Source organism: Antennarius striatus, chromosome 7 (genome assembly GCF_040054535.1).
Source record: "Antennarius striatus isolate MH-2024 chromosome 7, ASM4005453v1, whole genome shotgun sequence".
Lineage (NCBI taxonomy): Eukaryota > Metazoa > Chordata > Actinopteri > Lophiiformes > Antennariidae > Antennarius > Antennarius striatus.
In genome coordinates, this window is record NC_090782.1 from 18722282 (window position 1) to 18743482 (window position 21201).

A 21201-nucleotide genomic window follows, 5' to 3' on the forward strand; every position below is an offset into this window, starting at 1 on the left:
GAATTCCTCAATCTGCATTGTGATTGGTTGTAGCACCAGAAGTGCCTCATTGAATTTAACAAACACACAATAAGCAACAGTCATGAACCCACAATAATTGTGCAGCAAATGTGGAATAGCAGTGATAGAGCTTGGAAAAAATGCAAATATAAGCACCTGCAGGAGTGCAGCAGTACGCTCATGAACTCACACTCCACTAGAAATTGCTGCAGTGCATTATTTCTCGGTTTTCAATCAGCATGGACACTCCTCTCCAAAATCCTTAGGACAATGAGAAACAAAGGACACACTGGCTGTGCAGACTGGAATGAGAATGAGTTGCAGGACTCTGCATCTAGTGTCTCTTTGGTATCAACAAACCTACAGATTAATGAGCTGCCGGCCATGCTGCCAGGAATCACCTTCCTCGCTTATCTCGTTTTCTCTCCCGTACACACACCACAACAAATTTGTGTTCCTGAGTTGCCTCATCCTTACTGTCTTAATTATTTTTGTAATAAATTCGTCAGCATGAGCATCTCCTATGGTGAATGAATATGCGTGTGTGCCTGATGTGTGCGGTTTATATCAGCAGGTGTCATTGCATGTGTGTGTGTGTGTACGTGGCCTTGTGTGTGGTGCTGGATGGATAGAGGCAATACTTCTGTCCACACAGCGTGACAGCTGTGGAGGAAGTGAAGTATACAAAGGCTGGCCACGCAGAAAGCGGGACAAACTGATTCCTCATGAAGACGTGGAAGTGTGTTTTACACAAGTCTCTAGAAACACGCAACAACACATATATAGACACACTAACACCTGCATACTAGGACACAAACTCATATCAACAAGTATAAATATGAACCACATTGTGCTGGATGTATAAGAATGCAGTCAAAAGAAAGTAAAGAATGACCTGCACTCATGCAGCAGTAGACACCAGTGGGTTCAGCTCAAAAGATCTGAACAAGCTGCAACATCTATTTCCAAAAAAAATTAGGATTCTCTATAAAACCACTAATTCACTAATCCTTAATAACAAGAACCATAATTTTAATGCTTTATTTTGCATTGTTCTATTTGAGTTGTTGATTGAATGCTAAATTAACTTGCATGGTTCTGCAATGCGTGAATCCTACACATAACGTTGGAACAACCAGTCTGCTACTGCTACTACAGTACTAAGCCATTGCCTACAGAAAGAGGGTAATTCTGCCAATTGTCAAATAAGAGACAATTGGCAGTATTAGATGCATGGGGAAAAGGGAAAATATGTGGTTATCATTTGCCAATGAAATTCAAGGGACTACGGGTGATGACAGTGACATAATACATGCAGAGAACTGAGTATTAAAGTATAAATTTACACCAGCACTAAGAGCAAAACGCCATGCCAACACTGCTAAGATGTGCGTAACATGGATATAAACATAGAAATATTGAAATAAATATATTGAAATATAATATATTCACAGTATCAAGGTTCGTGTAATGAACTAAACCAACAATTCAAAGGGTTTTTCATTTCCATGCCAGCAGACCAGAAATACAGAAGAAAAAATAAATAGCAGGAGAGGAGAACAAGACATAAGCGAAAAGGTGTGAATAAAGAAGAACAGACCGAGGGAAAGTGACAGAGGATAAAATCCTTGACCAGGCCCGATGATAACCGACACAATCAACACCAATTAGATGAGAAAATAGAACAATCCAAGGCCGTTTATGTGGCTCATGAGTCATTTCTTTTCAGACCTAGACTGAAAGATTCAACTTCAGAGCTCCCTTCTGTCACCACTTGTGATTAATTGATTCTGACAGCGCTAAGGAAAAAATAGATAATTTCATTCTACTATTTCCTCTTTAAGTATGTCAGAAATAGCGACAGGAGGCAGAGAATAGCCTGTCATTCAACCCTCTGGGGAGCTGCTCTACTTTAAGAGCAGAGACATTGTTGTTGTTGTTTTTAAGTGTGTACGCTCACACAGGTGTGGATCAACCAGGAAGGCAACGAGGAAGGAAATGACAGATGGGATGATGAAAAGATTGATGGAAAAGTACAAAGAAAGGCAGACGGAAGAAATGACAGAGGCTGGAAATGATAAAACGAAAATAGAATAAAGGGGTGAAAGTGAAAAAGAGTGATAACAGGGTATCCATTTGAAGAGTTACATATGTAGCTCCTTAAAGTCGAGGTGAAGTGTGTTAATGATCACACCATGGGTGTCTCAGACAGATAAAGTTGTCAAGGAACAGACTTATTCTCACACAGCCATGAGGGTATGCCACCTCTGCCGACAACATGAACCCGGAAGGGACACCTGTAAACCCTCCTGATTCAAAGGGAATTAGCCTGGTAAGACCTATAGGGCAAGGGAGGATAAACTTGCCATTTAGAGATCTCCAGAGGGAGAGAGATAAAATGGAAGGTGACAAGACTGGGAAATGACTAATGAAAAAATAGTATGGAAAACGTCGAGGGGAAGAAATTAATGCAAGGGAAGAGAAATGAGGGGAAGGAAATCTCGGAGAAAATGGGTGTAAAGGGGGGAAAAGGCACATCTACAAATGTGCATGATTCTCTGCCCTCTGTCTATCCTGTTATTTTAAAGCCATCCACTATTCCAGTCTCCTCTCGCCTTCTGTCAGAGATAGAGAGTGACGCTGTACAGTACTGGTGGCACTGTGGCAGCTTGCTTTCACTTCGACTGTTTCTGGCTTCCTTTTCCTGGCCTCTAGCCCCCTTCCCACACAATATATAAACAGACACTCAAGAAGGTGCCAGCGAATACACACACATTCACGCAAACACACGCATAGCATCAGCGAGCAGAGTCAGGCTGTCAGAACTGAGGGCTAGCAGAGCGATATGAGATGTTGTGACACCTTACCTCATTACATTTTCCCAGGCTGTTATGAATGTTGCAGCGGTGCTGTCAACCAAAGCAAAGACCTGTCTGAAACATACTGTGGGCACAGGCATCCACACTCGCTGATGCGTACACAGTCGCACATCCACATTTCAACACACGAATTAAGATGAATATAAGCTGCTTTTACATATCGTGTCCCGTTGTGATTTATGGAAATGTCTACAAGGTAGGTTTCAGGCTCACTTTTTGTGACCAACAAAGTCTGGTGCGGTGAGAGCACCACGCAGACAACAACTCATTGGATGTAATTGTATCTGGCAATAGTGGTGAGGTATCATTCCCTTGTTCGTCCCGATATCTTAGCAAACTGAAAGGATGAAGATATTTCTGTATTTTCACCAAAAGGCCCAGGATGAAGGGCTCTTCTCCAGACTTTCGATGCTCTGAAAGGTTGCCCTCTCTGGGGAGCAGCGCAGAGCCTTGGGCTGTACCAAAGCTGCTGTTTAGTCTGTCTGTTCCCTCCTCTACCAGCTGACCCTCATCCCTTTGTAATCCACCCACACCCAAATGTACTTGAGGGCCCAGGACTTTAAGTAGAAGTCCAACAAAAGCAAACAAAGACACATACAATTCATAAATTCCATTCAAACACACAAAGACTTGTAGATATGTGCAGTATATATTATTATAGCACTCTGAAACACTTCAAAATGTAATCATGATGTAATTGAGGATAATTGTTTTTTCTCATGCTTGACAGCAGCAGCTGACATAAAAAGAAAATGACTTCCCTGAAGTAGCTGTTGTGGAGTTGTTAATTATGTCACACCAGCTTCACCAGCAGACTTTACCAACTGAATTGTTTCATTCTTCAAAGACATCTCATTCTTAAAAGTTGAGACTAATGGTGTGTTTTGGATCTGAGAATCAACATTTGATATTATGATCCCACGAGGTCCATTAAGAGGCTGTTCTGGTTCGTGGGTTACAGTCAGAAGCTCCAGAGCTCCAGAACAGACTCCTACTGGATCTTGAGGTGAGATACTGTGTCAGCTGATGTATTTTCTGTGTGTATTATAATAACCTAAAACATGTGCATATTATTGTACAATCCGGTATTGTTGCCATTGTACACAAACACACAAAATCAAAAAGATGGATATAACAACAGTGGGGATTTCAGCAAGAGTAAAGCAATGAAATAAAGAAATGTGACAAAATTTTGTGAACGTGAAGTTTTGAAGTCTAAATAAAATGGTTATATGTCTGTCTCTATAAAACCAACAGAAGTTGTGTGAATGAATGTAAAGTGAGGCTTCATCCTGTCCACCTCTGGGTTCTCTACTCTCTGTCTCCACGTGTAGTCCTGAACCACGCCCTGCACCAGACACAGATCTAGAGCAGAGAATCCTGGTCATCACATTAGAGACTTTAGAGAGTCTCAGTTTTGCGCTGTTGTTAGCTGTTGCCTGAAGGCTGATGCCAAAAAACATCAGAAAACAGCAAAATACGAAAAAATGAAAAATGCGAAGAAAACAGAGGCAAAGGCCAAGGTCTCAGTGATGAAATATTTCACAAACCTCTATGGATTATCATGATGTATTATCAAGAGGAATTACTTGTGAGTTTACGTTGTTTTTTAGGATTTTTTAAGATTTATTTTATTTTTGCACGTGTTGAATTCAAGCAGTGGAAAAGTTTTTTGTGACATCTTCATGTAAACTGAATGTGTGCTCTGGAAAGAATCCACAATTGGATTTTTTTTTGCTATTATCTGAACAAAAAGCTAATAGCTTGGCACAGGGTTTCTATAGTCGTGACTGGCTTTACTTAATGTGAACAAATTGTTCCTTGTAATGCACAGAATTGTCACAGAAAATGACATGGTGACTCTTCTAAGGCCAAAAAACACCGAGTAGTCACAGTAGTGAGAGCCAAAAGAGAAAAATGGGAGGCACAGCACTTGTTTTCCATTAACAAGTACCCACCAATATTCACACACATATTAAAACTTGCATAAATCCATTTTATGCTTGCAGCTGTAGATATCCATCCTGCAAACACACACAATGTACTGTGTCAACACACAAACAGGAAAGCAAACATTCAAGGTCTGTGCTTCCATCCTGCAAGTTTACCCCACCACCCTTGCACAGACACATGCATCCACACCAACACATCATAATTAATTTTATGCATACATTCATTATTACAGCTATACACACAGCACACACCAGCATTAAAATTATTGACATAACACAACATGGTCCATTGAGAGGGCTTGTTGTTTGGATGAGCGGTGTCTCGATAGAAAGGTATCCGTCTTTGTAGAAGGGCATGGAAATGTCAGACCCCTTCAGCCTACTAAAGGAAGTCAATCAACTGGGGTCTCGAACAATGAAAGATGACAAACACAAAGAGCCTTTCAGCGAAATCCTTTATGTGACATTTACATTTCAAAAGAATCATTTTCCAGGATGTCATGTCAATTTATTTTTACATAATTTCAGCTTTGGTTGGGAGGCAATTAGGAGAATATAAAAAGGGTTACCATATCTGTCACTGCTGTTGGTTGATAAAGGGCCAGACTGGCACCCTGTGTGTTGGTAGTGTGGTTCTGCATGGGTGTGTGTCACAGGCAAGGTGATTGGTGAGTACATTAATATTGTCCTTCCTGCCCTTCATACAGGCTTTTCAATTGTGGAGTCTCTGGGTTTCATTTACCAGTTCAAAGGTTCTCTGTGTAATTGATCAGTCTTCTGTTTGATCTATACAGCTAGCATTTATTCTGCTCCAGCTATACTAGGATGTGCTGGCTGGTTTTCATATGCTCAGGGAGTGCAGACAAATTATGTACAATGGGGAATGAGATTTCTTTGCTCACCTTTACTTCTATATCCATATACAGTAATCCTTCGTTACTCGCGGTAAATGCTTTCCAGGAACCACCATCAAAAACGAAATTCCACAATAATGCGACAATTTATCATATTATTTACAGTAATTTAAATGTTTATGAACCCTCCCCATACTGATATTAAACCACCTTCTATCTGTATTACCTTTCCCCACACTCTTACAGAATGTTTGAAGCACTTTTGTGTCTCACAGAAGTGCGCTGCGTTCCGAGACTCACGGAACGTAGTGCACTTCCGTATGTCGTCAGCCAATAGAATGCGCATTCGGTATCACGTGACTGCCTACTGAAAATCCACGATAAGGTGAAGCCGCACATGCTGATGCCCGAATGTACAAGGGATTACTGTATGTGTACAAAAGGTATACGTATAGGAAATCAACGTAGCTGTGGTATATTTGCAAACTTGTGTAACACTATAAATGCACACATAATAGTGTCCTTAGTTCTTGTCAACAATTTGTTTTCTTCATATGTTGAGGCACAATATGCAGCTGTTGTCATCGTTGCCCTTCTTTTCCATTGTCTGACTTATTACGATTTTACCACATAATTATGCCCCAGACATTTTGCAATATCCTCTTAAATGTTAAATATATCTCTTTTTTTTAAAAAAGGCTTCAGACGTAACAAAGATTTTCACTCCTCCCAGCACTCTTGCAAACTGGTTTGACAAGAAAATGGCTGTAATCATGACCCTTTTTGATCGATGTTTATAGTAGTTTTGGCATTGAAACAGGGGCTGTTGGCATCTTAATTCCCTCTCCACTACACCCCAGCTCCATGCTGAATACCTCAACAATTGCTTGAAATCACATTTAGAATGAACTTCATGCAGGAGAGGAAATTGTAGCTATTTTTGTGTCAACACTAACAAATGCAGATTGTGAAAAATATCTAAAATGCTACTTGCTTTGACATTCTCTTTTAATCAGAGCTGTTGTTGAATATTAATTAGTGTTTAGAGAGTAGGACATCTCAAAAACAATTCCCTTTAAGATGACCAAACAAAATCACAGAATATGAGAACATTCCAGATTTCTCTCTGCTCCTAAACACCGATGTGGTCATCATCTACTAACCTCTGAACCTAACCTAACCTCTGAAATTCATTCATCAATGAGTTTACCCTAAATTGTATAACACTGGAAAATATTAAACAAATGATTGGAAATAATGCAATAAAAGAAAAATTTTAAAATTTAAATATGAAAGACAATCCCAGATAGATAATTCTCACAAAAACTTACCATATCAAAAAAATTTAATATCCTAACGATATGATGCCCCCGCGACCCGACTACGGATAAGCGGTGGAAGATGGATGGATGGATGGTGCTCTTATCAATAACCACCCGTGTTGAAATACCTGTTGATGTGGTAGATATGATATGCAGGAGTTTATTCTTTCTACAAATTAATCACTGTTCAAGCACAAGTGTTCACAGCATTTAAAAAAAAAAAATTTATATACTGTTATGATCCCCAAAGGGGAATTAAGAATGCACACTCTAGTATGTTAGTCAATCACACACATGCATATATATATATTACTGTTTACAGGCCCCTGTAATACACACAACAACACACAAGGGGCCTCTAAGTATGCAATGGGAGATAGAGCGGCGGGCAGCTCCTTCTTGGTGCACCCCAAATGAGCAGCTTGTGAGGGGGATGGCGCCTTGCTCAAGGATGCCTCGGTAGTGCTCCGGAGGTGAGCTGACACCTCCCACTGTCAGCTCACACTCCGAGTGTTTTTGGGCTGGAGCGGTAATGGAACCACCAATCTTGGAACATTAGACGACCCGCTCTACCGCCGGCTCTACCACTGAGCCACTGCCACCACTCAAGCGTATGTCCAAGCATATCTCCTAGAGTAGGACTTTATTCATCCCTTCAGGAGGTTCCATCAGGGAAATTAATTTCTCCGTCACATTACACACAGCACATTACGTACACAGAAAGAAACGACAACAACAAATAGAAAGAGTAATAAATAATAACCCACCAGAGAGAATAATTAATAATAAATAACCCACTAAATAAAGGAATATACAAATACAGAGACCTAAATGGGCTTAGGAATAAAGGGCATGAATAAATAAACCTGGATAGGCATGGACTGAATATTATATTAGTGTGTGTATTGTTTACATTGTTTGGTGCATTGTTTCCGTCATCCCTCCTCTCTCGTGTGAACTCCCTCTTTCTTCACCTCCCCCAGAGAGGAGTTGAGCAGTTTAATCACTCGGGGGATGAAGGAGTTCTTCAGTCTGTTGGTCCTGCATGTTGGGAGGCGCAGCCTCTGGCTGCTCAGGCTTCTCAGGCTCCTCTGGTTGTTGGTAATGGTGTGCAGAGTGTGGCTGACATTGCCCATGATGTCCAGCAGTTATCACCGTTGCCAGAGGGTCCAGCTTCATCCCGAGTACTGAACTGGCCCGCCTGATCAGCTTCTCCAGCCTGGAGAGATCCGCCTTGGTCATGCTCCCTCCCCAACACACCACAGCGTAAGACAAGACGCTGGCGACCACAGACTGATAGAACATCCAAAGGAGCTTCCTACAGATGTTGAATGCCCTCAGCCTCCTTAGAAAGTACATCCTGCTCTGTGCTTTTTTGTGCAGCTGCCTCGTGTTGCTGGTACAGTCCACTTTGTTGTCTAGCCACAGTCCAAGATATTTATAGGTCTGCACAATCTCCATCTCCTCTGTTCCTATCAGAACTGGTCTAGGTTGGGGTCTGCCCCTCTTGAAGTCAATGACCAGCTCTTTAGTTTTGAGGTGTTGAGCTGCAGACTGTTGCTGTGACACCAGGCATCTATACTCCTCCTCCTCATTGTACCTGATACATCCCATGATGGCTGTGTCATCTGCGAACTTCTGGATGTGACACAGTTCTGTGTTGTAGCAGAAGTCCGCCGTTTACATGGTGAAGAGGATTGGGGACAAGACAGTCCCCTGTGGAGCACCGATGCAGCTGACCACAGTATCAGACGTGGCGTCCTTTAGCCTGACAAACTGTGGTCTGTTGGTGAGGTAGTCATGGATCCAAGCAACCAAGCCGGGGTCCACTCGCATTTTCGTGAGTTTGATAAATATCTGATAAATGCTAGTTTTTTTCATGACTCGTTATGATGCCCTTAAAATCTGCTCTATCTGGACTGATTTCTTCAACAGCATCTCACAAGGTACAAACACTCCTTTGGAACTAAAACTTTATTGATCTCCCTTGGAGTGCTTGAAATATCTTGCCGATTCACAACAGCCAAGGAACAATTCCTCTCTTACCATCATTGAAGCAAAAAGTTGCTGCTCACAACATAGAAAAAAACGTCAGTTCCTTTGTAACTTGCACTTGGATGACATTGTGGGACTTTGTACATTTTGAGTAACAAAGTCTCACAATTTAATTTTATTCAGCAACCTCTCATGTCATAGCTTATACATTATAAATATGCCAAAATATATAATCCTGTCCTTTTTTGCAGCTATCAGTATTTTTTTTACAGATTCCTGACTGAGTGCTTTTTGAGAGATAAGGAAGGTTGAACCACAGGACAAGAGACTGAATTTATTGTTCCTTTCTCTTATTTTGTTTGTTCACTTTATTCTCATTTTGTGAATGTTGATCGTAATTCTGCAATCAGTCACATAACTTTTAAATGAAAATGCATTGATATAGCAACGTATTTCCGTTTTTCTACAGATCCAGAAAATAATTCCTTCCAAATATGTCTCCAAATGCTGAGCTCATCCTCTGTTGGCCCACAAAACAAAGGCGTTATTAATGAAAAAAGTCTGTCATTTTTTGGTAACTTTTGGATTATAATAAATTCTGCTGGTCAGTTGTTTGGTTGGTCAGTTTGTTGGTATATTAGCAGGATTTCACAACAACCACTCAATATACTGTATTCTGGTGAAACTTGATGTCTTGGGTTAAAATCTTCCCTTGGAATGAATTTTTAAACCTTTTGCTGACATTATTTGACATTGTCTTTTATTTCTAAGGAAGCCATGCATGGATCTAATAAAACTCGAGAGGTTGTTATCAGGGACTGTCAATAATATGGTGCGGCTTCACATAAATATCCACCAAATTTTTGTGGCAAAAAAGTCCAGTGACCCAACGATATGGTTTCAGGCATACGAGTCTGATTTTGGAAAAGGTTGAGATGACCACCCACTGAGGGCTTTTCACATTATTATATTGTATTATTATATTTTAATATTGGATATTATCTTGCAGACTTTTTTTCAATACTAGCTCCTCCTAAAAAATATAGGATGACATCACAAAGGGAGTCATCAGTAACTATGCAATACTTTTTACGACAGTCACTTGGCCAGTAAAATACATACCATCCATTAATGCATGTCAGTTCTTGGCTGAAATATCGATTCTGCCCTCCAAATCTTCATTACCTTCTGAGTGGACCCTCTCTTTCGGCAGGACTCCTCCCTCTCCAAACCCACAAGGATTCACAGCCATGAAATTGCTGATTGCAGTTTATATATAAAACAGAGAAAGAGCTGTTTATTTTTTATTGGGCCTGAGTATTCACAAACACTATGACTTGGGGTAGAATTGAAAATATAAATCTTACTGTGGTAATGCTGAAGGGGAAAAAAACACCCAGAGGTGACAAAGTCATAGAGATGAGGGAAGGATGGTGTTTTAGGGAGGCCAGACAGGTGATGGAGCTGATCTTCCGGACAAAGCTCTGGTTGAGTAAACAGGTAATAGGAATTTAGTCTGATCTATTGTACTGACAAATAATCCCAAAAGGGAAATGGAGAAAGGCTGACTCAGATCCTTCTCCCAAACGATTTCTGTTTGCTTTCTGTCTCTTTCTTTCTCTCTGTCTCTATTTCTTTCTCTGCCCCTTTTCCATTATTCATATCCTGTTTCGACACATGCCTACAGTAAGCCTCCAGATATTCTGTCAAAGAGCACCACCCTCAGTTTTGCTGTCTGCGCTCTCTCCATCCACCCCCATATTTCTCTAAATCTATCCCCCCATCCCCTGTCCTCAAAGTCATCCACTGACCTCACATGCACACAGAGACTGTAGACAAAGAAGAAGAGTTGGTTACATGTTTTTCCTGCAATTAAACATCCACATATAAACGATGTTTTTCTCTCAATGCTGAGCCAAATTTCATATTTAATTTCAAATCAGTATCTCCTCTGCCATTTTTTTTAACAGTATAAACTTTTAAATCCTTTTCTGCTTCTCCTGACAGACTCAAATTAATAATCCTGGCTCAAAAGAAAACCTGGTAGTGTTACTGGTGTGTTTGCTGCACCAACAAATTACCACGGTGGCTGGCACTTATTTATCCCCCAATCCATTTCTCTTCCAGCCGATAAGTGGAGCAAGCGCTCTATTCGACTCTCTAGAGACCCCCATAGTGCCCAGGCCTGATTTGTTGTACTGGGGATTGAGCCAAATAGTGTGACACACACACATACGAATACAGTCATGCAAAGGCACGCACACCACCTGCTTTGTCTGATTGAGCCAAATGGACAAAGTGGACATTGAATGGAAAAACCTACATTCCCTCAATGTCCACCCATCTGAGTGGCAACAAGGGAGACAGACACTGAATTAATTCATTGCAATGTCTTTGCCTTAGTCTCTTGTTTGCATCCTTTTTGGTGTAGACTTAAATCTAGATCCACATCTTGATTGGCCGAGCTGCATCGTGACTTCAGTTAGGTCTTTTGTTTTATTAGCTGCGAGGCGTAATACATAGTCCTTATACTGTGGTACCTGCATTACCACCTGGCATCCAAGTATTGGCCTGTTTTATTGACCCTTTTGTACTCACATCTTGTGTTCAAACCTGTCAGTGTATGCCTGTAGTGTCTACAGGTTGGTTTCTATGACGGTAAAAGTCTTACCTACCGGCTGTTGCCCCTTTAATACCCGATGTTTAAAACTGTACATTATTGACCCCAGTGGTTTGAAGATTACTTTTCTCCTTACCTCAGTGCTGCAGTGTTTAATGAAGCCAGATGCTTGCCCAGAAGCTGCTCCTCGAATTTGAACAGCTGTACTGGCAAACTGGCTCATCAGTGAAGAGATGGGGCTGAGTGTGTGAGTGTGTTTGTGTGTGTGGGTGTGTGGGGGGGGGGGTGGCTCAGTGTCTATCATATTTCAATTACATGTAGCTCCTCAGAGGTTCATTCATGGCTCTGTTTTGATGTAGTTGAGAATCATGGTTGTTTTTTATTCATAGTGTTCTGTTTTATCCAGCTGCTGCTACATTATAAATACTCTGAGTAAATACTTTGGAAAAACTAAAATCTGAAAGGTTATTTTCTTTAGTTTAGAATGAAAAGCATCACATAAAATACTCAATATGTCACTCAGTAATCTTCCATATACAAAACAGTGCTGGTCTGAGGACATAAAAGCTTAATGGTGGACCATAAAGTGATGCAGTAACAGATAGTTGTTGCAGAAAGTCAGAATATGGTAGTTTAACACAAACTGTCAAGTAGTTGTCAACTAAAAAGGGGAAAAACAGGTAAAATTAAATAGTTTCAAGAAATTCTAGGATATAGCAGGAAATATTGTTCAATGAGAATTCATCCAGGGGGTTCAAGACACTTATTTTAAATCCACAGCTAAATAGATTGGAGTAGATTGGAGTTTATTTAATCACTTTATTTTGGCCCTCAAAAGAGAAACTACAAACACAATTAAGTAACTATTAACTACATCCCGCTTCAAAGCGGTGATGTATTGATGTATTATCAGCATTTGTGTTTTCATCTGTTCATGTGTCCACCAAATATCTACGCAACCGTTGCAGGTAGATGAAACAAAAAGCAGATTACTCGGGTGGCAAAGAGGATGAAAATGAGATGACCTTGAGAAAACTAGGTCAAGGTCAAATTTCAACTTTTGTACAGTCAGGAACCAGATAAGATAGAAAGACGAGGGAGAAGGCCAGTGTGAATAAGACTAGTGCTTTGATCTAGCTATGCACTAGCTTTGATCTATGGTCAAAGCTAGTGCACAGCTTTGACCTACCCTGAAAGGTCAAAGCTATGCACTTATCAGGTACTACTTTCAGGGAACCCTGACCTACCCTTTGCGGGATGTTGCAGTCCGACTGCCTTGTTAGCACTCAGAATGTTCTTACACTCTTCATCCTGTTCTCTTGAAAATTAACTACCTTTCCTGGAAAGTATTAATCAATTCATTCCTCAAATTGATTTGACATTTTAAGAAATGTGACACTGAAATTGCTCCAGCGCAATTGGACACAGCTATAAAGCAAATGTCAGTAAAGCTCCCATCAAGATGGATATAAAAGAACTGTTATTTATGCTCTAAATGAATGCCTTGCTTTTGATTCATTTGAGCATCCGTTCATAATAAAATTGCTGGAATATTTGGCTTTTGTTCATAACTGATTAAATATAATTAACATATTATGACTTGAACATTCCAGTGTTGCTCTCTCAGGGAGAGGTTTGAGGCTAAACGAGGAATTCAGGAGAGTTGCTCTTACCAACCTTTATTGTATATCTTAGCTGTAGAACTATTAGTTAAATCTTTAAAAAAGGCTGAAATATGAGATTGTAATTGTTTTAGGGAATAACCTAACTCTATATCTGCTGGCAGATGACACCTGCTCCTAGAGACGTCAAAACGGTAATCACCACCGCCCTCCAATAGATTTATATATCCATATATATATCTTTGGTGTGATTCTAAAGATTGTAAAACTAGAGATAATAAAGTGAGTGAGATTAGGTCTTAGCAGACAAAAGAGATCAGTCCATCTTCAGTGGCAGTTTGATTACTAAAAAAACAAAGATGTGATGGGAGAGATGGATTAAAGGCCATGTAATCCAACCATGAAATTTGAAGTCATGAAACTTCCCATACTCCCATTATTTTACCTCCAACAATACTTTTCTTTCACTCTACTCTTGTCTGTGTTTTTGAGCATCTCTCTATCCACTCCTTTCTGGACTTTCTCCTGCTTCCCCCATAGTATTTCATCACCCCCTCTTCCTCCCATGACCTCTTGCCAAGCCCTTAGGGAAACCCTCAGTTGTAGGATATGTGATGCAGTTTTAATGATTTTGCCCCCAGGCCCAGATAAGGCAGGGAAAATAGTTACTGTATATTTAACAGAGCAAACTCTCACCCATGCAACATCTCAGTCTGCATGTCAGTGTCTCTGATGTGCATAAACATTCAGACTATGTACTATAGACTGTAGCAATAAATATGTCATAAATAATATATATCCCACATAGTATAGCAGACATGCAGTTTTTTGTTTTACAGCTGGTGAATCTGTGTGAGCAATATCATTGTTGGAGATTCGGTGTAACTCTGGCTCTCTTGTTGTAGCGGCTCAGGTTTGACACCTGAACTGTGACACATCACGCAAATACATAGTGTCATGCGCTCCATCGCATCCAGAACTGCTCAGTGATGAAGCTCAATCCATTCACTTTAATTATAACTTTCTTTAAAGTGCCCCTAACCTCTCCAAAAGTTTTGATCTCTCCAAGTTTTGCTCGGTAACTTGTAGCAGCAAGTTTAAGCTATAAATTTGGAAAGTGTGTCTGTATCTTATATGAATCCCCCTCTCATTTTCTCTCCCCCTACAGATATTGATGACTGCCAGTCTAATCCATGCCAGAATGGAGGAACCTGTATTGATGAGGTCAACTCATTCGTCTGTCTTTGTCTACCCAGCTATGGAGGAGCTACATGTGAGAAAGGTAAGAATGTCAGTAAACTTTACTTTTACCTATAGAAGTAGATTGATGGAAAAAATTATTGAGATTAATATGAGGATATGGTTATGTCAGATAAAGAAGGGATATAAGAAAGCCAAACAAGGTGATGTGATAGTGGAGGGAGAAAAACAGAGGGGAAGGGAGACGGTTGCAAGACGGGTGGAAAGGAGAATAATGTGAAATAGTGGAGCAGCTTGAGGAAACACAGGCTGAGAGAAAACAAGGTTCAGGAATATGGAGTTAATGAGGATGTGCAAATGGAGACAGTGTAAGAAAAAAGATGAGGCTGAATGTAGACAAAGAGATGGAGGAGGAGGGAGAGGGAAGCCATTTGGAATAATGTATCAGGTTTATACAGAACACCTGCATCCAGCTGGTTTTGTGACTCATTATGGGAATTCCCCTGTGAGGAGGCGGCCATGGAGGCTGTTCACAAACTGCACCTTGTATGAAAACATGGCTGACATGTCATTGCAGACTACAATGAGGAAAACCAGCAGCTGCTACACATTACAGTTAATAGAACAGAATTTGGGAGGGGTTGGAAATTTTGATGGGATAAAGCCCATGGGTCTCATTTGTAAATCTGCAGGAAATTTGTACAAAAAACCCATACCACAAAAACTTGGGACATGTGTAAAATGTCAATGAGAAGAGGATATAATGATATTCAATTTACTGTTAACCTGAATGCAATTAAATAAAGTTCAAAATTAAGATATTACTTTTAATCAAATAAAAACCAAAAAATCAGTGCATTAGAAGTTGTAAATTTAAATGAGTGCTACAGTGCAACATCAGATTTATTTGTCAGTGATGGATTTTATCAGCTGTGTTAATTCATCTTGCAAGGGTTTAAATATTGTTGCCCTTTCTTAACATTAAGTCCCACACTGCAGGTTCGAATCTTGGCAGGCCATTGAAGTGTAAGAACGAGACATTACCAGCCAGCGGTATTCCAATTTTTCCTCTCTTCCATGTAAACACATATATATATTCACACACATTAAGCATCTCCAGAGTGTTGGTCTCATCTGACATGGACTGGAGTCGCACAACTGATTCCTCTCCTGCTGTGTTGCTGCCTGAACGGCTGATTGGGAGCAGCAGGTCTGATGTTGTAAACCTAAAGTCTGTTTTCTGTCACTTTTATCTGTCATTGCTCTGCTTGACAAGAGACATAGAATTCAAACTGTGAAAAGTACCGTTCACAACAGGAACCGCTCACCATTACAGTTTGATACCAGTTTGATATGCAGAGGGAGGTCTGAGTGGAAACAGTGGAAATTAACCCTTTACTTTGCTCCTTCTAATTTCAGTTGGTCTTTCTCTCTTTAATGTGTAGTGTGTGTGTGTGTGTGTGTGTGTGTGTGTGTGTGTGTGTGTGTGTGTGTGTGTGTGTGTGTGTGTGTGTGTGTGTGTGTGTGTGTGTGTGTGTGTGTGTGTGTGTGTGCACGCGCAGTCGAGTGTATAAGTTCAGAGCAAAGCGCCACTCTTACTGTCAGTATTCCTTCGACTGCTGGCTCCAGCTGGCCTGTTACCATGGTGATCCCATCTGAGACTCAGTTGTAGTGAGTTGATGAGGCTGGAGGTCCTACAATGAAGGTACTGAGAGGATGGTGGAAATTATTCGGGTCTATTTAGCAATTGACTAAACTTTTGCCAGACTTACTACATTTAAATTGTGAGCTCTAAATTATATTTTGGATAGTAAATACAGTTCTGTAGTTTTCATCCATGGAAAACAATTGAATAATTCTCATGGGCTTCTCTTAGCAGTTTAAGATCAGTCATAAATGTATACTCCTTGTAAAGAAAATGTAGTTGTGTTTGAGGTAACAAAACCATCAGTCGCCTCACATCCCACCATTTTATTTCATTTTTGGCTCACTGCCTAATCAGCAGAGACAGACACCAAATCTCTCTGAGCCTCACTGAAGTGATTAGAAACGGAGGAAGCATTAGCCGACTTCCTCTCATCAGCTTCTTTCCCCCAGTCAGTATTTTTATCCATCGCTCACTCTTTCTAGGGAGGAAAAACAACATAATATGTAACTGCGGATTTGTTATTTTGCTTTTCCCCTACTGTAGACATCTCTGTTTCATGTTGCCTTCCTTCTTCCCTCTCCCTGCCTTCCTGCTGTCACTCCTTGCACATCTTGCATCTTCTCTTGCCTCTCATCTCTGGACCACCGCAGGAGGTTTTGTCACACTCTGTGAACATCTCTCTGCAAGTATGACTGGATGTTTGTGAGCCACTTTAACGTTTCTTAGAGCTGCGACAATATTTCAGATACCACAGCTACTGATGCACACATATGAGGTCGATCATTGACATTGTAGATTCCCTAGATGCTAACCTCGACATCACAACAGCAGGCTCAGACCTTCACTTTGAAACCTTCACTTTTAACCCTCCAATATCTCTTGAAGAGAGGATCTGCCAATCTGTCCTAATTTTACCAAAATTGCTCACTTCTCAAAGTTGAAAACTCAAATAAAAAGTCAAATATATTTTCTTTAAAAAAGTACTGAAGCTCAAACTTTTAGATTGCTCTAATTCATTTTTAGCATTTTTAACCTGAGTCAGCCTACCCTTATGTCACTCTTATATTCAGGAATACCTTAGAAATCCATCACTTGGACTCCAAATTGTAAAATTGCAGTGAGGTACAGTAACTCATCTTAATTAAACAGTAATCAAATACACAGGAATTTAAGATGTTTCCTTACCGAGCATATGATATACAAATGATAAGCAGAAATGTTATAAAGGATTGTTTGGCTATTTCATCACTGTTGTCGATTTACTGTTTCGTTATCTGTGAGGATAACAAAACAGTAAAGTCCATCCATCATTTCACCCATCTCTTTTTTCATTCCCTTATGTAAAGTAATCCACCCCCTCCAGGCTTTAAAGCAGCTCCTGGGAAATATTACTAGTAACTCCTGCCTGTGCAGCTCTTGATAATGCTAGTAAGTTCAGCCTGAAAGTATTTGAGGAGTTTGCAAAGTTCAAAATTGCACTGGGGCCATATACTGTATACCTCCACTATCCATTGAAGGCAATGGAAATCGAATGTAAGAGAATTTGTCCTAGGCAGGACCTCTTCACTTTCACACTAGCCCTACCCCTTAAATTCACATTCCCAAACATGTATGAAATACCCATGCATTCACTGAAACATTCCAGTAAGTTGACAGGGAAACAAAAACTAGAACCTCAAGCAAAGTAGAGCACAACTTCCTCTCCAAAGAGGACTCCGGGTGAATCTGGGGCAGGCAGATATGGAGACTTTTGAGTAGGTTAATGCCAAAAGAAACACCATTGCTGCAGATTGAAAGCAGGCAGCAGATGATATAGTGTGACTCTACATACTGAGACTAATGAGAGCAGAGAGCAGGCTGAGACGACGAACAGCGGTGCTTCAGAAAGCACCACATGAAGCCCCTCTGTTGCTTCACACTTACGCCACTTTCTCACTAAATCTGACACTTCTTCTCATTTCTCCTGTCCCTAAATATTCTCATGTTTACAGTTTTAAAGCAAATCATTTGAATTTAGGGTCATTAAGTGTAAATGAGTGCCTAAATGATCTCTTAAAAACATTATTGTCATTTTGAGTATATCCTTTGGTTTTAACAGACCTGTTGAAGCAGCTAATTCCAAGAGTTGGCATCTCATGTTTTTATTATAATCTCAAAATTTCTAAAACCCTAAGTCAGAGCAGTAGTTTACTGGACTGGTATTTTCTAAACTTAAAATAAAAGCTTGCAGTCTGTTTAAAAAGCCATTTTTTCAGACCTTTGTAGGTGACTCATATCCTCTGTTTAAGGTAAGTCTAAAAGCTACAACTGAACTTTCAAAAGTTGAGCAGCAATGTGGGCAACATCGAGGAAGATTGAGCAGAATAAAAACACAATAAATCTTGTTCTGGTGTTTTAATTTCAGTGTAGTATATTGTGGCGCTAAAAATTTACTAGTGTAATGCTAAATCAGCGACACATTCTCACCAGGATGTCATAATGTGCAGACAGTGCAGACGGCTGAGAAGTGGAATTACGCCGTCCCAACATGATTCTCTGAGATGACATCCTTTATATGGCACCTTTGCATGAGTTACGCTGACAGCTCCCTGGTGATCTAGGTTCATTCCAGGTTCACTATCATAGATGTCAGGTGGTTCACCCTCCTCATGCCATTGCCTCTGGGGCAAAAGTGTCTCTTCCTGACATCCTATTGGTCAATTATAGATATAACACTGAGCCCCTGGTCTGAACTTGTGATCAGATTTTCTGTTCAATATGAACCATTGGATCGTTGTTTTCAGTCTCAGGTTTTTGTGTCTGCGATTTTCTTTGAGTTGACAGCGAGGCTGAGGAAGACATCCGAGTTAGCTCACTTCGCTTCAGTCCTTTCCTGCTCAGCCTCTGCAGTCTAAACTGGCAACTCAGCAGAAAGTTTGACTCAAAATTAATTTTCTTGCATCCTCAGGGTCTTTGGAGGCAATTAATGCTAATGAAGATTCATGCGTTCAAATAATGTGTCTAGAGGGACACGTGCCAAGACAGAGAGAGGGGAGAGAGAGTGAGGAACCCACATATTCTTTATTTGCCTCACCCATGGTTGTCTCCTGGCCAGAGACGCGGGGAAAACACACATAAAATATCCCTGAAGGTTTACCGAATCCTGGCAGAGGCTATCCAAATGGAATCACAACAAGGCATGCCTCCCACTCCATATGCTATTGTGTTAGACATTTGCCAGTTCCCTCTCTTTTACCAGGAAGGCTGAAGAGATGAGAGGAAAGAAAGGAGAATGGAAGGAAGCATCAGAGCGATGCTTTGATGAAAAGAGCGAAGAGATGTAGATAGTGAGGAGACTGTTCCTCTCGATCAACGCTTCCAATGGAGTTAAATTGTTCTTTGAACTGTTCAAAAAAGCCTTTTGAGCTTGTTGTAATTTTCTCATGTAAACTATTTTGCAAGTCAGGTTTGTAGTTTTGTACTTACTTTTGTGTTCATTTACTGTCATCTCACTGTTATTATACCCCACTGTGTTTTCAATCAACTCTTTAGGAAGTCAGAAATGTGACCTGTTTTTTCAACAATGTGAAGCCCGTTCCAGTGTTAGTTCTTGTGCCTGTGGTTCTACTTTCCACTGGCTCAAACACAGAAATAATGCGTGCATCTTGCACAACAAATTATGAACATAGAAGAAACATAGAAAAAGAAATATCCGAACAACCTCCACCAGATTATGTTTAGAGGGATTATGCAAAACTAACTAATTTCCATGCAACTTTTCAGAGGGTGGGTCATGGGTCAGAATTTATTAACCCTAGAACACTATTACTAGAACACTATTACTAAAACACATCAGACATGGTGACTCGGTATGTCTGCATTGTCATTTTGTTCATCTTTTGTTTGTCTTATTTTTCCACTGTTGTTCAGATTCAAAATCACATTTAGCAACAATTAATTCCTGAGAACCCAAAAATTAAAAGCAATCACTAATTCTAAAGTAATCCACATAAAGAGTCATTTTAACGATTACCACTAGAATCATGGTTTATGATGGTGCCACGCCACATCCTGCTTGTATTTTCAGCCTGGTGACTGACTGCTTGACATCCTGTCCTTGGCTCTGCCCACAGACAGCCCGAGCCTCCCACACCTCCCACACCTCCCACCCTCCTGATAGACCACCACCAGACATCCTCTGAAAGCACAAAGGAAACTAATATCACTTCTATATGTTTTACAATAGCTGCTCACTAGCAGTCCATTACCTGCCCACGCATTTATGAAACAATTCCAGCTAAGATGCAAAAAAAATGGAAACACCTTGACATGTGTTGTGGGTGTTTTCACTTTACACTGATCATACATTGTCCATTTGAAAGAAAGTTGCTCAACAGGTTGTATTTAACCAATAAGGGCCTGGGCTACATCAGTACCAATCAGCAAATACATGGGCTCCATATGCTGACTGGACTTTCAGGCATTTTGCACTGTGTAGTTTTTACTCTGACATCCATTACTCTTTATTGTGACAATCACACTCTTGGGATATTCCATTTATCAACACTGCATTCATATCAATCATCAATAATTCCACAGCCCTTCACAAACTCTCTGCCCAATCTCACCTTTGTCACTGGCCATCAGCGTTCTCCCTCATCTCTTGTCTTCCTTAACTTACTTTCGCTCTCTCCACTGCTGTCATCTGGCCTCTCACAAATGGCACATTGAGCTGTCATCCTTCAGACAGCCATGCAGAGGGGAGGTAAAATGGCAGCACGCAGACATGCATGCAAACACACATCGCTTCATCATTCATGGGATCTGGAAAAGCCAAGCAGCAGAAATATCATTTAGTGATGTGTATAAACGACCCAATCAGTCAGTGTATGGCCTTTTATTTCCTAACTGCCGCTCACTAAAGTCTAAGGGAATATTAATCGTTCAAACATACCCCCTACCACTCTCTGCCTGACAGAGAGAAAATGGGAAAAAGGAGACGACTTGAATAATGTCTAAATATTTGAAGAGGCTGATGTGATGTCGGGCTTTGAGTCTCACTGTGAGCGAGTGGGAGAGGAAATCAGCAGAGACTATGTTGAAGATCTGAGGGGGAGAAAAACATGCCTG

General features: G+C 40.5%; 1 protein-coding gene across 1 annotated transcript in view; it reads left to right on the forward strand.

Annotated features, from left to right (window-relative positions):
- The window catches only part of ncanb (neurocan b), a 130386-nt gene that overhangs the window by 92993 nt on the left and 16192 nt on the right, over window positions 1–21201 (forward strand). Inside the window, exon 10 of the mRNA XM_068320405.1 lies at window positions 14413–14526. Within this exon, the coding sequence (XP_068176506.1) occupies window positions 14413–14526 (114 nt within the window). The remainder of the gene's footprint in view (window positions 1–14412; window positions 14527–21201) is intronic.